Source organism: Taudactylus pleione, unplaced genomic scaffold (assembly GCF_031769625.1).
Source record: "Taudactylus pleione unplaced genomic scaffold, aTauple2 ptg000079l, whole genome shotgun sequence".
Taxonomy (NCBI): domain Eukaryota; kingdom Metazoa; phylum Chordata; class Amphibia; order Anura; family Myobatrachidae; genus Taudactylus; species Taudactylus pleione.
In genome coordinates this window covers 2,597,501-2,615,309 of record NW_028284481.1, presented here as the reverse complement: position 1 = coordinate 2,615,309, position 17,809 = coordinate 2,597,501, and the positions used below count along the sequence as shown (strand labels likewise).

General features: G+C 46.1%; 1 protein-coding gene across 1 annotated transcript in view; it reads left to right on the top strand.

Moving 5' to 3' along the window:
- Positions 1-17,809, top strand: part of ALK (ALK receptor tyrosine kinase) — a 1,123,220-nt gene that overhangs the window by 946,036 nt on the left and 159,375 nt on the right. Inside the window, exons 7-8 of the mRNA XM_088467953.1 lie at positions 6,983-7,090; positions 12,244-12,347. Of these exons, the coding sequence (XP_088324079.1) occupies positions 6,983-7,090; positions 12,244-12,347 (212 nt within the window). The remainder of the gene's footprint in view (positions 1-6,982; positions 7,091-12,243; positions 12,348-17,809) is intronic.

The following is a 17,809-nucleotide window of genomic DNA, read 5'->3' as shown; positions in this document are numbered from 1 at the left end:
TATAACAGGTTACTGTGATCACTGGTCCTTTATATGTCTGATGTATTACATACACTGCACTATGTATGGCTGGTCCTACTGCCGCATATAACACGTTACTGTGATCACTTGCCCTGTATATGTCTGATGTATTACATACACTGCGCTATGTCTGGCTGGCCCTACTGCCGCATATATCGTGTTACTGTGATCACTGGCCCTGTATATGGCTGATGTATTACATACACTGCACTATGTATGGCTGGTCCTACTGCCTCATATAACAGGTTACTGTGATCACTGGCCCTGTATATGTCTGATGTATTACATACACTGCGCTATGTCTGGCTGGCCCTACTGCCGCATATAACGTGTTACTGTGATCACTGGCCCTGTATATGGCTGATGTATTACATACACTGCACTATGTATGGCTGGCCCTACTGCCTCATATAATGGATTACTGTGATCACTGGTCCTGTATATGTCTGATGTATTACATACACTGCACTATGTATGGCTGGTCCTACTGCCGCATATAACAGGTTACTGTGATCACTGGTCCTGTATATGGCTGATGTATTACATACACTGCACTATGTATGGCTGGTCCTACTGCCTCATATAACAGGTTACTGTGATCACTGGCCCTGTATATGGCTGATGTATAACATACACTGCACTATGTATGGCTGGTCCTATTGCCGCATATAACAGGTTACTGTGATCACTGGTCCTGTATATGGCTGATGTATTACATACACTGCACTATGTATGGCTGGTCTTACTGCCTCATATAACAGGTTACTGTGATCACTGGTCCTGTATATGTCTGATGTATTACATACACTGCACTATGTATGGCTGGCCCTACTGCCGCATATAACGTGTTACTGTGATCACTGGCCCTGTATATGTCTGATGTATTACATACACTGCACTATGTGTGGCTGGTCCTACTGCCACATATAACAGGTTACTGTGATCACTGGTCCTGTATATGTCTGATGTATTACATACACTGCACTATGTATGGCTGGTCCTACTGCCGCATATAACAGGTTACTGTGATCACTGGTCCTGTATATGTCTGATATATTACATACACTGCACTATGTAGGGCTGGTGCTACTGCCGCATATAACAGGTTACTGTGATCACTGGCCATGTATATGTCTGATATATTACATACACTGCACTATGTATGACTGGTCCTACTGCCGCATATAACAGGTTACTGTGATCACTCTCCCTGTATATGGCTGATGTATTACATTCACTGCACTATGTATGGCTGGTCCTACTGCCGCATATAACAGGTTACTGTGATCACTGGCCATGTATATGTCTGATGTATTACATACACTGCACTATGTATGGCTGGTCCTACTGCCGCATATAACAGGTTACTGTGATCACAGGTCCTGTATATGTCTGATGTATTACATTCACTGCACTATGTATGGCTGGTCCTACTGCCTCATATAACAGGTTACTGTGATCACTGGTCCTTTATATGTCTGATGTATTACATACACTGCACTATGTATGGCTGGTCCTACTGCCTCATATATCAGGTTACTGTGATCACTGGTCCTGTATATGTGTGATGTATTACATACACTGCACTATGTATGGCTGCTCGTACTGCCACATATAACAGGTTACTGTGATCACTGGCCCTGTATATGTCTGATGTATTACATACACTGCACTATGTATGGCTGGTCCTACTGTCACATATAACAGGTTACTGTGATCACTGGTCCTGTATATGTCTGATGTATTACATACACTGCACTATGTATGGCTGGTCCTACTGTCACATATAACAGGTTACTGTGATCACTGGTCCTGTATATGTCTGATGTTATTACATACACTGCACTATGTATGGCTGGCCCTACTGCCGCATATAACAGGTTACTGTGATCACTGGTCCTGTATATGTCTGATGTATTACATACACTGCACTATGTGTGGCTGGTCCTACTGCCGCATATAACGGATTACTGTGATCACTGGCCCTGTATATGTCTGATGTATTACATACACTGCACTATGTATGGCTGGTCCTACTGCCGTATATATCAGGTTACTGTGATCACTGTCCCTGTATATGTCTGATGTATTACATACACTGCACTATGTGTGGCTGGTCCTACTGCCGCATATAACGGATTACTGTGATCACTGGTCCTGTATATGTCTGATGTATTACATACACTGCACTATATATGGCTGGTCCTACTGCCGCATATAACAGGTTACTGTGATCACTGGTCCTGTATATGTCTGATGTTATAACAAACACTGCACTATGTATGGCTGGCCCTACTGCCGCATATAACATGTTACTCTGATCACTGGTCCTGTATATGTCTGATGTATTACATACACTGCACTATGTATGGCTGGTCCTACTGCCTCATATAACAGGTTACTGTGATCACTGGCCCTGTATATATCTGATGTATTATAACACTGTGCAATGTATGAGGCCGACTATAGAATGTAATTATGATCTCTTTAAGGGGTACCTATATTTACTCTAAAATTTAGCATTTAGAAATCCCCCCTCTTGAAAAATTCTTAGTTTGCCCCCAAATAGGGCACTAGGTAAATAGTGATATAACATTTATGAATGAGATACTGTATCTTGAAAAGCCTACTTTTTGGTGATGACGCAGGAGCGCTGTCTTTGTACTTCGCACGTGGAATGCGGTGTGAGTGTGACCTAATGAATGAAGTAGCGGAATCAATTGGAGCTCAGTAGAGAAGTGAATGGCCTTCTGTCTTCTGATCGCTCGGTGATGATACAAGATTTGTCACTACAATAACGGTTTTGCGTCCATTTCCTGGAAAGAAGAAACAAAACTGATGAATGCAGGGTTATCCGATTCTACGGAGGGGAGAATAACGTACTGTACACAGAAAACACAGAAACGTTACATCACTATTTTTTATTATTATTTTTTTTACTGAAACAACAATGTTATCTTTATACAGTATGATGTAATAAACTTTGTGCCCCATGGTCATATTAGCAATAAAATAAATCTCTAAATATTTAATCCTGACTTGTTACTAAGATTGAAGTGGACTATTCATCATACTATTAATGGCCCGGTAACCATGCGCAATCGCTAGTTTCCACATATTTACGTTACCGGGTCATTTATCATCAGGGGTCCGAATAGGACCCCCTGATATTCAGTAAAGTCTGAACACTGAAAGATTTCAGAGTTTGCCTATGAGAACAAGCGGGGAGGGATCTGATCGGATCCTTCCGCCGCCTCCTCACAGACGACCCCGGCGGATGTGCACATTCATGACCTCAGGTCACACATGCGCAGACGCCTGTCACAGGGTGGAGGTGAGTAACGCTGTTACTTCTGTAGCTGCGCTACTAATCGCGGGGACAGGTGATAAGCATCTCTCGCGGCAAGGTGAATACTTCATCATCAGGGGCCGTAAGTCTTTTGAGGTAAAAGTCTCCTGAAATACTGTAAATAAGCACTTTTGGGCCTAATTCTGAGTCGGACACTAATCATACAAATGGTCGATGTTTTTCATCTGCGCATTTGTCTAAGGCCCGTAATCAATTAGAGGCAAAAAGTCAGAAAGGTTTCACCTGTCCGACTTTCCGCCTCATTCGCCAGTTTCAGAGGCGAAAACTTTTTGTGCACGTCCCCGCTTTTCGCCTTATTCAATTCCAAAGCAGGCGAAAACAGGAATCAGCGAATGAGGAACAGGCGGGAAGTGCTGAAAGAAATGGGGAAATCAGTCTGTACCCCAAAAAAATATGCCCTGACATAGGAAATCAATATACATGTGTACTAATAGCCCTAATAAAGCTATTTGGGGACTTAAGTTGGGTTAATTGCCTGCTATTAGCGTCTTTGTAAAAGTGGTGAAGAATGGCATAAAGCAGTATTTTTAGGTGAAAATAAGTAGTCCTGGCAAATTTGGGGTCCTTGAAAATGGGTGCTAGCATATTTTTATGTCTCTAAAGCAGTGGTTCTCAAACTTGGTCCTCAGGACCCCACACAGTTCACAATTTGTAGGTCTCCTAGCAGGGGCATAGGTGTAGTCATTACTCACGGACACATTTTAAAAGATCCCCAGGTGGAGCTAATTATTTCACTTGATTCTGTGAGGTGACCTGGAAAACATGCACTGTTAGGGGTCCTGAGGACCGAGTTTGAGAACCTGTGCTCTAAAGTGAACTTTTATAAAAATTTGAAACGTCCACCTGCGGCATGCACCTGCAATCCCAAAAACACCTGATCCATCCTTGCAGACCCCCAAGAAGTCTATTTTGCTAGTTTTTATGCTAGTCCCCCCACTTTTTACTTTTTCGCCCCAAAAATGAAAAATGAAAATTTGGGCCCTGGGCGTCTCAGTCCTTGCACACTCAGAAGCACGGCTCTATACAGGGAAGGGCTTGTAGGAGTATTAGCATAAGGTTACTGATGGACGTCTCTGTGTTCGACTCAGAATCAGCACCTTTGCCTCAAATAATAATAATTTAATGTTATTTACTAGGTAACAAAAAAAAATCATTTGTATTTTATGTACCACTGTATACTATTTTTATGCATACTACTTTACTATAGTGTATTAGTGTTGCAGTCAGGAAGCTAAAACCAGACTTCTGATTCTACGCTTGTGCTGACCACTGCACATACTCAGTATAGCTGTAGGTTGGGGGCCCTTCAGCAACTCTCAGGCCTCTCCGGGGTTAGCACCTTCTCCGGGCTGGATGAAGAAAGCAGAGTAAATGCTACAATAATCTCCTCTGTGTTAAGATTTTCCAGAACAAAGCTATTTGCAATATCTATTTCTTCCCCTGAAAAGATGAATAACAGAACTTGAGATTGTGGTTTGATGAAGCATCCAATACCAATGTTTAATTAACAACTCAATCTGAATTCCACTTCACAGAATAGCTGTTTATAAGCTCAATTTATTTACATGTTCTATCACGTACATTTCCTGATAATTAGAGCTATAAATATACGGAGGCATCTTATCAATCACTAGCTTATTAAAATGCTTTTACAGGTCCAAATAAATTATTGATGTAATTAATATTGTTGTTTATTAATTGCATGATCTCAAACGCTGTCATAAAATAAGATGTCTTCCTAATTACGCAACATTTATAAACACAACGCATCTTAATAAGGTCACGTTTAATCAAATGTTTTCTCTACGCTGCTTCTGAACCATAAATCTCAAACGTTGGAAACTGCGTCCCGGCAATTAAAGCTCTACACCCCCAAAGTCTTTCATTTATTACAATGGTCGTGCCCTTTCTGGTTTGCCTTTAGTTAGTGTGAAGTTTATTTACCGTACAACCCAGCTGTGGTCATTTCTCTGCATTCTGTGCACCTATATACTCAGGGCCTGATTCAGACCCGCTCGCGAGCGCTATGCGCTCGCAAGAGGGTCGATGGTGGCCCAGTGCGCATGCGCACAATGGAGCCGGCCCCGTCGTGCGCATGCGCGAGACCCGGATAGCGATGGTCAAACCGTCACTCCAGGTCTCGTACCAAAGGGGGCGTGCTGTCGATGTTTAGTGACAGCACGCCCCCTTTGGTGGGCGGGCCGGGGGCATGGGAACGCCTACCGTCTGGGGCCGGCCCCACTGACATCACAAGTAGTGTCAGTGGGAGTGCTTTCGGCTCTGTTAGAGCCGAAAGCACTCTAGGGCTTGTGGCAATGAGACCCTACCACAAGGGTCTCGTCGCAAGCCCGATGTTCGCGATGGTCTTGACCATCGCGATTCGCGACCATCTTCCTGGCCGCTCGCTTAGCTGGTCACCCAAAGCTAAGCGAGCAGCCAGGAGGCCGCTCTAAAAAAACAGAAGGCCGGCCCTGATTCAGAGCAAGCGCTCTGTCAGAGCGTCCGGCTCTGAATCAGGCCCTCAGTTTTGTATCAATGCAACCACTGATTACATAAAACAGTGGTTCTCAAACTCGGTCCTCAGGACCCCACACAGGTCACGTTTTCCAGGTCACCCAGCAGGTGCACAGGTGTAATCATTACTCACTGACACATATTACAAGATCCACAGGTGGAGCTAATTATTTCACTTATGATTCTGGGGCCGTTTCAACAATACTAAAAGGCCCGGTAACTTGGAAACGCTAGTTTCCGCATATTTTAGTTACCGGGCCATTCATCATCAGGAGTCCGAAAAGTACCCCTGATATTCAGCAAACTCCGAAAACTGGAATTTTTTCAGAGTTTGCAAGAACAAGCGCCATCTTCAGACGGTGCTTGTTCTCGGATCCCTGCTCCTTCCTATGGGAAGAGGTTTCGGGGTTCCGCCGCCTCCTCACTACCTCCCCGGCGGCTGTGCACATGCTTGACCCGAGGTAGGTCACGCATGCATAGCCAGGACAACGGGGAGGAGGTAAGTAACGCAGCTACTACTGTTTTCGGAGCAGCTGTCCCCGCAACGGAGCAATGATGAATTGCTCCGGTGTCAAGTTACCCCCGCTGCGATCCGATTATGTATAGACCCCTCTGTGAGGAGATCTGGAAAACATGCATTGTTTGGGGTCTTGAGGACCGAGTTTGAGAACCTGTGACCTGAAGCACAGGTTCTCAATCTTGGTCCTCAGGACCCCAAACACTACATGTTTTCCAGGTCTCCTCACAGAACCACAAGTGCAATAATTATCTCCACCTGTGGATCTTTTAAAATGTGACAGTGAGTAATGATTACACCTGTGCACCTGCTGGGTGACCTGGAAAACATGACCTGTGTGGGGTCCTGAGGACCGAGTTTGAGAATCACTGACATAAAGGAATGGCTGAAAAGCACAGAGCAAGAAAGTAAACATTGTAATTAGTAAAAGGTGGACACAGCACAGTGCAAAGATAAAGTAATCTAAAGGTGCAACATTTACTAATGTGTTATGTCATTATTTACCAGCCACATAGTAACAGACATTATATGCTCTTTCCTCTTTGTCTTTGACTCTAAAGGGAATTTGCCTCCAGGATTTTATTGTATGTTTGAAGACGGCAGCTGTGGGTGGACGCTGGATCCCAACACGTCACAGTGGAAGATTGGGACTCTGGGTGGCTCTAAGGGTAGGTACAGTAATATTCTCAAAGACCTTTGGTGCTGCAAAATGAAATATAAACAGCTATGTACTAAGAACCTATAATGGGAAGAAAACATACATTGACATACAAATGCATGAAACTTAGAATACTGATAGGGCCTGATTCCGAGATTTTACGCAATGCCGATATTTACAGTGATTGAACGATTTTTAGCCAATGCGCATGTGTGAAAGCCGCAATGCGCACGTGCAGCAATTGCATTGCGATTACGCTCGCAGAGAAGATTCACTCGCAAAGTGAGTGACAGGTAGCGCTTTGGGCAGGAAACGGGGTGGTGGCTAGGCAAACGCAGGCGTGACTGTTTGTTCAAACGCAATTTCATATACGTGCATAAATTAGCCATTGTGATGCTCTTTCGCATCATGAGAGCTCTCTGCGTATCAGGAGAGCTGCAGAGCTTGAGACAGGTCAGACTTGACTTACAGGCTGCGTGACTGCCCGATGTGCGTCGATGTTACCGATATTCACGCTGATGCCATACTGCCCTACATTTTATTTCTCCCCCCCGGGACTTAATTATGTGAATTGTGACAGTTCACATAATTATGCCCCGCCCCCTACCTGGGGACCCGTGATCGCCACGGAAATTCTCACCATTATGCCCACTTCACTAGGAAGTGGGCAGAATGCGGGAGAAATGCCTACTCTGCCGGCGGTTACCTGAAAAATCAGGAGCCTCCCATGACTTCCGGGAGAGTAGCCATGTATTGCTGATGCACGTGGGGTCGGACGGATATGAGAAGGCAGCAGTGGGCGGTCCTATGCTTGGCTAAGCTTTGGAAGGCGTTAGCAGTTGCGAATGCATTAGTGTAAATCTCAGAATCAGACCCATAGTCAGGCGCATAAATAGAAATTTGGGGGAACCATATCACAGTGTTAAAGGTTTGGTGAGAGGTTCTAAGGAGAGAGGTGTTGAGTATTAAATAGCCACCGGTTCAAATTAGGGATGTGCAGGCTCGGATAGGTTCGAGTTTGCACGTGGAGTTCGGATTTTTCCCTCCAAAAAAACGGAACTCAGAACGAGGCAAAACGTCATCTTACATGGACGAACATCATCATTCCTGGTCTTTTGTCCAGGAATGATGATGTTCGTCCATGTAAGATGACGTTTTGCCTCGTTCTGAGTTCCGTTTTTTTGGAGGGAAAAATCCGAACTCCACGTGCAAACTCGAACCTATCCGAGCCTGCACATCCACTTCAAATCCAGACGCCGCAAGCCCGAAGGCTGAAGATTCTGACATTTTCCCGAACTAAGGTAAGCCGGCCCTTCATAGGTGTAAGCTGTGGAGAGCGGTGTACGTTTAGGCACCTCCCTTAGGAGTGCCTAACCCTAAGTCCCCCATGGGGGTACCAAAACATAACCTCCCCGCAGCTTACACCTAAGACGGGCCAGCTTACCTTCGTTCGGGAAAATATCTGTGGGGATTCCGGCGTCGTGATCTAGACGGGCGTCGGGATTTCGACGCCTATCTATAGTCCCAAGTTGGGATTTCTTCACCGGGATTTAGACAGTTGGCTTCTGGCTGTCTGTATTTTGACTACACCCCGGAGAGAGACCCTACCCTTGCCGCTCCCTTCCCCTCTGATTGTCCATTGCTTTGGGTTCCTGCATGAAATCATTGCCAGTTTGCAACTTCAAAGGTGGAGTTGCTGTCGACATTATTATTATATTTATTATTAATAGTATTATTTATTTATTAGACAATGTGTTATCTAAACCTATAGAGAGGAGCCCTATTTTTGCACCTTTATTTTCTGTGTTTATTGTACTATACTTTAGTTTAGGGGATAGGAACACCTCATATTTTATGCAGGGTTTCCAGGATTCATTGTAACATAGAGACACTCAGGCTTTACACATACCCCAGATGTCACCTTGAGCTTTAAACACAGCCGGTGAAATTAAAAGAGCAATGAGCTATCCATCAGTTGTGTGGAATAAAGGCAACCTGTCATTGTCTGCCTATAGATGTCACTGCTGGAACGTCTCCATGTCCCCAATGGTCATTTTCTAAAGCTCCCTCTCACACTGTATCACGTTGGTTCATTAAACACAACAATAGCCTGTAATAAAGACACCAACCAAGAAACCCTAAGTTGTGTCTCCTCCTGTTACACAGTATAGCTCAGATACCACACATTGTCCAGCTTAAACTGACCAGGAAGATCATTTCCAAAGGTATACTGTCATCTTATAATGCTGTTATCGGCCGCGACTCGGCAATGTAGCGATTATTACAGAGCAGCTATGTAACCAGCCCACCGCAGGGCTGTATGTAGCGCTGAGGGGAAGATGTACTAAGTTCTGGAAAGTGATAAATTGGAGAGTGATAAACTGCTAAAGAATCAGCTCCTGTCATTTTTCAACACAGACCCCCATTTACTAACGACTTTTATCACCAAAACGAGTGATAAATGTCACTGTGTATGATAAATGGTGCTCCAGCCAATCAGCTCCCAACTTTTAGAACATTTTTCTAATAGTTGATAGTTGGGAGGTGATTGGCTGGAGCCGACATTTATCACTCGTTTTGGTGATAAAACTCGTTAGTAAATAAGGCCCTAGGTCTGTAACATGACAGTTGGCAGCTGAGTGGTTGGTTGTTTATCACTCTGCACTTTATCACTTTACAGAGCTTAGTACATCTCCCACTTAAAGTGATTTTAAAAATAAAGTTGAAATTCTAAAGAAAAAAAAAAAACTTGCTGAATCAGGCCCTTAGAGCACAAGGCTTCAGTCAAGGATCGCATTTGCTTATACGCACGCAATCAGGCCGATTAATTCGCACTGCGCATGCGTCTAAGCAGAATAGCGATCCTTGCTGAATCAGGCCCTAAATTCATACACTTCAATTACCCTAACATTGGCCCAAGTTCTAAGTCTAAGTCCTTTCCTACATCCATACTTTGCCTACTTTTGAAAACACATTTCAGGTACATAGTGAAAGCAACACCTATGAGTGCGGTGGTGAAGTGGGCGTGTACTGCTACATCTGAGAGGCGTGTCATATCACTGACTTAGGTGTCTATTTACTAAGCAGTGTTAGGAGACAGAGTGAAAAGTGATAAGGTGCCAGCCAATCAGCTCCTAACTGCTATCTCACAGGCTGTGTTTGAAAAATGACAGTTAGGAGCTGATTGGCTGGCACCTTATCACTTTTCACTCTGTCTCCTAACACTGCTTAGTAAATAGACCCCCTAGGGTCTTAGGTTAGGAGACAGCTCCCAACTGTCAATTTTCAAACACAGCCTGTGAGATGACAGTTGGGAGCTGATTGGCTGGTACCTTATCACTGACTTATCACTTTTCACTCTGTCTCCTAACCAGACTTGCCTACTTTTGAAAAAGTATTTCAGGGAGATTGTGATAGCAGCACCTATGAGCGCAGCGGTAATGTGGGCGTGTACAGCTACATCTGAGGGGCATGTCATAAACTTGATTTACATCCACATGTAAATGAGCCCCAAAGCAGCTAGTAACATCTACTTGTTGATGAAAACACACTGATACTTCTCAGAAAATACATGTAGGCATAGGGATCATTGTGCCTTATAACCAATACAGGGAAATTATACTAATTATCCCATTTGAATGTATATAGCTCTGCTTTTTATTTTATATAACAGTGTCATAAGGTGACATGAGGGAGATTGGTAGACTCTTCAGGGAGACAGGGAGATTGCTGCTATTTCAGGGAGTCTCCCTGACAATGAGGGAGAGTTGGCAAGTATGCTCCCAACACTGCTTAGTAAATAGACCCCTTATATCCAAATGTAACCAAGCCCAAAAGCAGTCAGTAAGATCTACTTGTTCATGAAAACACACTGATACTTTTCAGAAAGTGCATAGGGATTATTGTGCCTTATAACCAATGCAGGGAAATGATACTAATGATCCCATTTGAATGTATATATCGCTGTATTATATATATATATATATATATATATATATAATTATATATAAACAAGTTATTGTAGACCGGCACTCACTGTTACCACTTGGCATCGACCGGGTGCTTAAGCCAGGAGACAGCAGGCAGAGGCAGGCTGAATCACACATTGAAGCCTGCAAGTGGCTCTTTTATGCTGAGTGACAAATCCGTGGAGTACTGCCTTGTGTATATATATATATATATATATATATATATATATCAGCTTCATAATGGGGCAATCAGGGAGATTACTAGACTCTTCCGGGAGTCAGGGAGATTGCTACTATTTCAGGGAGTCTCCCTGACAATCGGGGTGAGTTAGCAGGTATGCCTACATGTTTATCCTAGGCTTGCCGACAATCTGGCTGCCTCTTCTGGAAAGTGGTGGTTCCGCCGGGGTTGCGTTGGCCGGGAGACTTGCCCTCTCTTACGGGGAGTTGGGAGCGACACCTGAACATTTTGTGAGGGTAGGTAAGTATGGTTTATCCACCTCCAACCTGTTCTCTATAGAAGGTTTAATAAATCTCCCTAAATGTTGGAAAATGCTGAGAAGAACCAGCTAAAGTGAATTGGTGAATAATGGTATATAAGTGCCGCTATAAACCAGACTTATTAATCTGTGGGGTCATTTATGGATTCTGGTGCTTGGAAACAAAGATGGCGGTGTCCAAAGCAATCGGTCAGCAGCTGCCATTTTTCTTGTGCTGATTACAATATGAAATGGAGGATTCCATTGGTTGCACAGATAACAGCACTTATTTATAGTGTACATATATAGGGCCTGACTCAGGGATGGACGCTGTTGTGTGGCAGCCGCAGCAGCTGTGTGATAGTATGAAGAATGCCACAGGAGGCATCTCGTGTAAATAGACGCCTCCTGACGGCTTATGTGACCCGCAGCTGCATCCAGAGACGCAGCCATCGGATCAGGTTACTCAAGACGTCCGCCGGAACGCCCACGCTTTCCGGAATGCTACCCGTCACCGTCCCAAGCAACAGTGTCTTTTGGGGCACTGTGAGCAACATCACGGAAACGGGTCTGCACATGCGCAGCGCAAACATCGAAGGGGTACGGAAATCACATTTCTGTACATGTCTGAATGTGAATGAGACCCATAGTGTGATTTCAGGTCAGCCTACGGTTCAGCATTCTGCTCTGACCATTCTGTGTTCTTGTTTATTCAGGAGACTCGGTGCTGATTCTGAAGACCAGGGGCTTGCCGGTGTCTCAAAGCTCCATAATGACCAATGTTCTGTACCCGTCACCACTGAAGAACTCCACCTGTGAGGCAAGTCTGCATCATACAATGTCCAGTTACACATATGTACTCTCACTGTGCATTCACAAAAGGTCATTTAGAAACCGTGCTTTGCACGGATGCACCTACTGTAAGTAGCACAGCTGTATTCTGGAACTGCTGTTTCCATGGTGCTAATAATGACAAAGTAAAGGCCCCCCTATTTAGAACTCACCATTCATTCATTTATATATTCCAACTGTTCTCCTAAAATTCTGCATAGTTTTATCTTCATTTATCTTCAGAATTGTACAGGCGGCACGGTGGTGTAGTAGTTAGCATTACTGCCTCGCAGCACTGAGTTCATGAGGTCACTGACCAAGGACCCATCTGTGTGGAGTTTGTATGTTCTCCCCAGGTTTGGGTGTATGTGTGTGTTTTTTCTGGTTGCTTTGATTTCCTCTTACTATCCAAAAACATACCGGTACAGATATGTCCTCCTACACTATTGCCGCAGTTGCACCATACAGACCTTCCGGTGCCAGGTCCCGCACGACCAGGCTTGCGCCAAGAGTCCTTTACGCTCAAATGTGGGTCCGAGTCGCACAAATGAAACGATTGGATGCAACAAATCCCCTTAAAGAGACTTCACTGATTAATTTGATGTGCGAGACTTGTACATCGTGTGCGAGTGAGGCTTAATTTGTATTGAGATGCAGCGGCCACGGCTTTTTTCCACGCCAAGTTCCGTTGTGCATCATCTGCAACTGTGTACATCTTTAAAACTAATTCCTGTGCGGCTAAAGTCGCAGTTCCACGTCTCCGGTACAGATTGTGAGGTGTTTCGCTGTGTCTGTGGTGCGAATAGGAAGCAAATTTAAAGGAAAAATCGCTACGCTACACCACACGACGTGGCTCGCTTGCATCAGGAGTCTCGCACCGCATGGAATATTGAGGCTAGGTGTATGAGGGCACACCTGTATTTTAATCGGCTTCCGACAAAAATCAATCCTAGTGTATATGTATGAATGTACATGTGATAGGGAATATAGGGCCTGATTCAGAGCCAGACGCTATTTGCGCTCGCTCGTTCAGAAAAAAGGGGTGGCTATTCAAATGAACCGTTCGCTCTTTGCGGTCTTTTCACGCCTCTAGGTCTGAATGAGCGAACCAAACATGCGGTCGGTTTTTGGAAAACTACGCCCCCTGGCCGCTCGCATCCTACGTCATGTCCGCTATTTATTAGATTAATTGAGTACATCGACCAGCGTATGAACTGCTCGCTATTCTTGTGGTTGGTTTTTGCTACCACAATTTTGCGAGCAGTTCTGACTATAAAATAACCCAGTGACGTGGTCAATGACGCTGCTTTATTAATTATGCACACCCATAAAACGCCCGTTTTGACCTTTAAGCACGCCTGCGTTCGGATCTCCACTCCCCGTTTTCAAGCACCTTCCCCTGTTACCACCCACATACGCCTCCTCCTGTCACTCAAAATAGCAGGCACTCGCTATTTAGCGAACAAACGATTTTCGGCCGCACTGACTTTTTCGCGCATGCGTATTACGATCCGTACGCATGCGCAGTTGTGCATACATCGCTCGGAACGAACGAGCGGCCGCTTACAAGCGGCTCTGAATCAGGCCCTTAGATTGTAAGCTCCACTGTGGCAGGGACTGATGTGAGTGGCCAAATACTCTCTGTAAAGTGCAGAGTGACATGTGTGCGCTATATACATAACTATTAATAAATAATAAAACATCCTAAGTTAATGAGAGTGAGGAGGGGGCAGCCGGAATGCCAGGAGATCACCCTCCTTGGTCCCGTCCCAACAATAACAAGATTCCAGGCAACCTTCAGCATTAAACTTTTTACATTGTTGAAAAAAAATTGTCCTGCGCAGTTAACGCAGTGTTAGTAGCTCCAAGACGCTAACAAGTTTCAATGTAGTTTTTTTTACAATCAAAAGACCACAGAAATAGTGTATATGTGTAATGTAAATCATGTTAGCATGTGGGGAATATTATTAATATGAACTGTTAAGTGGATAGAAAATATTTCCTAAATAAGGAGAATTTGTTTGTGGTTACAGTTGTACAGACTCTCATATAAACATAGAGGAATGCATTACTGTACATGGGGACCCTACAGTAATATGAAAGCCCTAGATTGCAATGGAGCAGTGCCCCTAGTGGCCACATTATTTTGTACAATGGTAAATCTCTTCCTAGCTTCAGGGCCAGCAACAGAAGTCTCCGTCAGTGGCGTAACTAGGGTATTTGGAGCCCAGGGCAAATTTGAAAAGGGAGCCCCCCCATGTGCGCGCGCCGAAGGCGCGCGTGGCAAAAATGGGCGTGATCACTTAAAAATGGGGCGTGTGAACATGACACACCCCTTTATTTTCAAACTGAACATTCCTATCCATATGCACCTTAACCCAGTAGTACCCCCAGTATCCAACGGCGCCCAGGGCACGAACCCCGCTCGCCCTGCCCTAGTTACGCCACTGGTCTCCGTACAGTGATGTCTTTGATGGGCCCTCGACGTGTGTGTGTCGACGCTGCCGGCACGGTTAGGTCTAGAACGAGGTGGTGGTCTGGACCTCTGATGTCACAACCACATGCCCTGCGACAAAAGGAGTAGGGTCAAGATTCAGAATGCGGGGCCAGAACTGGTCGCTCGGACACGGTGGCTCTCTTTGCTCGCCACAAGTTTATATTCCCTGTGGCCATCGCCATGGGTTACGGCGATTTATCAAAAACCCCATGTCATGACTTTACGTAGTTTGTGTGCTTTGGATAAAGTGTGTGTATTATTATAATTCCCCTAAAGTATATTTCAGGAATGGCTGGTTGCCATGAATGGGTACAGTATGTCAAAATCGGATTGCATAAGCTAATCAGAGCAAATGGCCACGTGACACCTAGCCTTTGAAGACAAAGCTTCATGGACGTAACGTCTGCTCTCACTCTAAGTGGCCCTGCTCGAAGAGCATTGCCCAGTCACACTGGCTGCTAAGAGGGTCATTTGTAGCTCCTTCCATTAGCAGGCTTCCTACAATAAAATAACTTCAAAGCCCAGAGTGTTATCTGAGGTTTGGGTCTTGGAGCTGTGCTAATTTTCATCTACACAGACCCTGGAAGAACAAAGGCCAGCCCTTTTGAGCCTGGGAAGGGTGGTGGGCTGCTGGATGAGAGGGGCATGTGGAACCATAAGAACCAGCTTCTCCTGCCTGTCTGTGTTCACTTCCAGGGAGTAGCTGAGAGCTAAGGAGTGCCCCCCATGTCGGTCTATGGTAGTCTCCCTTTACACAGATCCAAGGGCGTTTCTAGAGAGGAGGGGGCCAGTGTGCACTCTCCGACATGGGCCCCCTCCTCTCCGCCCAGCGTCCGGCAGCGCACTGAGCTGTGCGCAGCCAGTGCCGGAGTTATAGACTCTGAGCACTAGAGTGTGCCCAGAGTCTATCATGTATGCACAGGTCACCAGGAATATGGCCAAGGCGGCCATTTTCCCTGTACTGTGCATGCACAAACGACGGAAAATGGCTGCCGCGGCCATCTTCCAGTCGTTTTAAAGCACCGGACCCCTGCGCCGACGTGGAACTTCGGAGAGGTAAGTAATATTATGGGCGGAGGGTGTGCGGTGCGGGGCCCCCCTGGACCCAGGGGCCCCTGTTCCCCGCACACTCTGCACCCATTATAGATACGCCCCTGCACAGATCCCCCAAGATCTCAGCATAAGATACCTTAGGATTCTGACTTTCTATCCTTTACTTTTATCTGTAATAATTTTGTGCATTTATATTTGTATGTCTTGTTTATTCACCTATTTTCCTTGTAATTTAACCCTGGAGATATTTGTCAATAAATCCTAAAACTTTATCAGTTGATCTCTGTGCTCTAATGAATTCACGTGCCTGGAGAGGTATGTAGCCGGGAAGCCGGAGGACCCAATCCTGACAGCCGGCTTTCCGACTGCTTAATCTCGGCGAGGGTTAAATGACAGACGCCTGTCATTTTACCGACGCCGGGAGACCGGCGCCCGGCATCCCCATCGAAGGGATGCCGGGCGCCGAGCGCTGATAGCCACGGGGCGGAGGGTTAGGTTTAGGGTTCCTGGGGGGACTTAGGGTTAGGCACTCCCCCGGGAGGTTAGGGTTAGGCTAGGTGAAGGGAGGGTTAGGGTTAGGCACCCCCGGGGGGACTTAGGGTTAGGCAGCGGGGAAGGGGGGGTTAGGTTTAGGCACTTAGAGTGGGGATTAGGGTTAGGCACTGGAGAGGAAGGTTAGGGTTAGGTACCCCTAAGGGAGGGTTAGGGGGTAGAAATAGGTTGGTATAAACTTACCTGGTGACGATCAGGATTTTCTCCTCTGCGGGGATGCCGCTGTCGGGATTCCAACAGCCGGGCATGGGTCCGGCGGTAAATCATACCAATTTCCGTGAATGGTAACACTGGTAGCAGTCCAGCCCTGCTGCAGCGGTCACATGGTTGTGATGTCAGACGTCCTTTCTCCATCTTGGATCTACCAACAATCTACAATATAGCCCCGTATCAACTTCGGGGCCCCACTAAATCTTGAGGCCCAGGACAGGAGTAACCTTTGTACCCCCCTGTTGCCGGGCCTGCCTAGCTTTTCCACACAATAACTTCTGGACTATTTATGTCTCAGTCGCGGGAGGAGGAGACCTTGAGCTTTTGACCCTCTCATCTGCATGGTACCCAGGGCCTGATTCAGAGCCAAACGCTCTGACCAGAGTGCTCGCTCTGAATCAGGGCCCTCCTCCATGAAAATGGAGCGTCCTCCTGGACGCTCGCATAGCTGTGGGTGACCACCCACAGCTTATGCGAGCGTCCATGATGATGGTCGCGATGGTCAAGACCATCACGACCATCGGGCTTGCGACGGAGACCCTGCGGTAGGGTCTCGCTGCCGCAAGCCCTGGAGTGATTTTGGCTCTATCAGAGCCAAAATCACTCCCACTGACATCACTAGTGATGTCAGTGGGGCCAGCTTCAGACGGTAGGCGTTCCCATGGGAACGCCTCCGTCTGGCAGCCACGCCCCCGGCACGCCCACCAAAGGGGGCGTGCTGTCAATCAACATCGACAGCACGCCCCCTTTGGTGCGAGACCCGGAGCGACGGAGAGCCCGTTGCTATCCGGGTCTCGCGCATGCGCAAGATGGAGCTCCCTCCCTCGTGCGCATGCGCAGTGGGGCAATATTGACCCGCTTGCGAGCGTCCTGCGCTCGCGAGCGGGTCTGAATGACCCCCCCAGCTCTCTCCAATTCACCTGAGGGTGCTTGTTATTTCAGATAGGGATCAAGCAGCTGCCAGCTCCTGCAGTAAGGAAGCAGAAGTTTGTGACTGTCCTGTAACTTTCACTCATCAGCTGAAGTGTGCATTGGTAAATATAGCCCCAGCTGTCAGCAGGACGTCAACTATATGTGTGTGTGACGAGCAGAGATTCAGTGAATGCCACATGCAGTACAGCCGATAGCCAGAGCTCTTC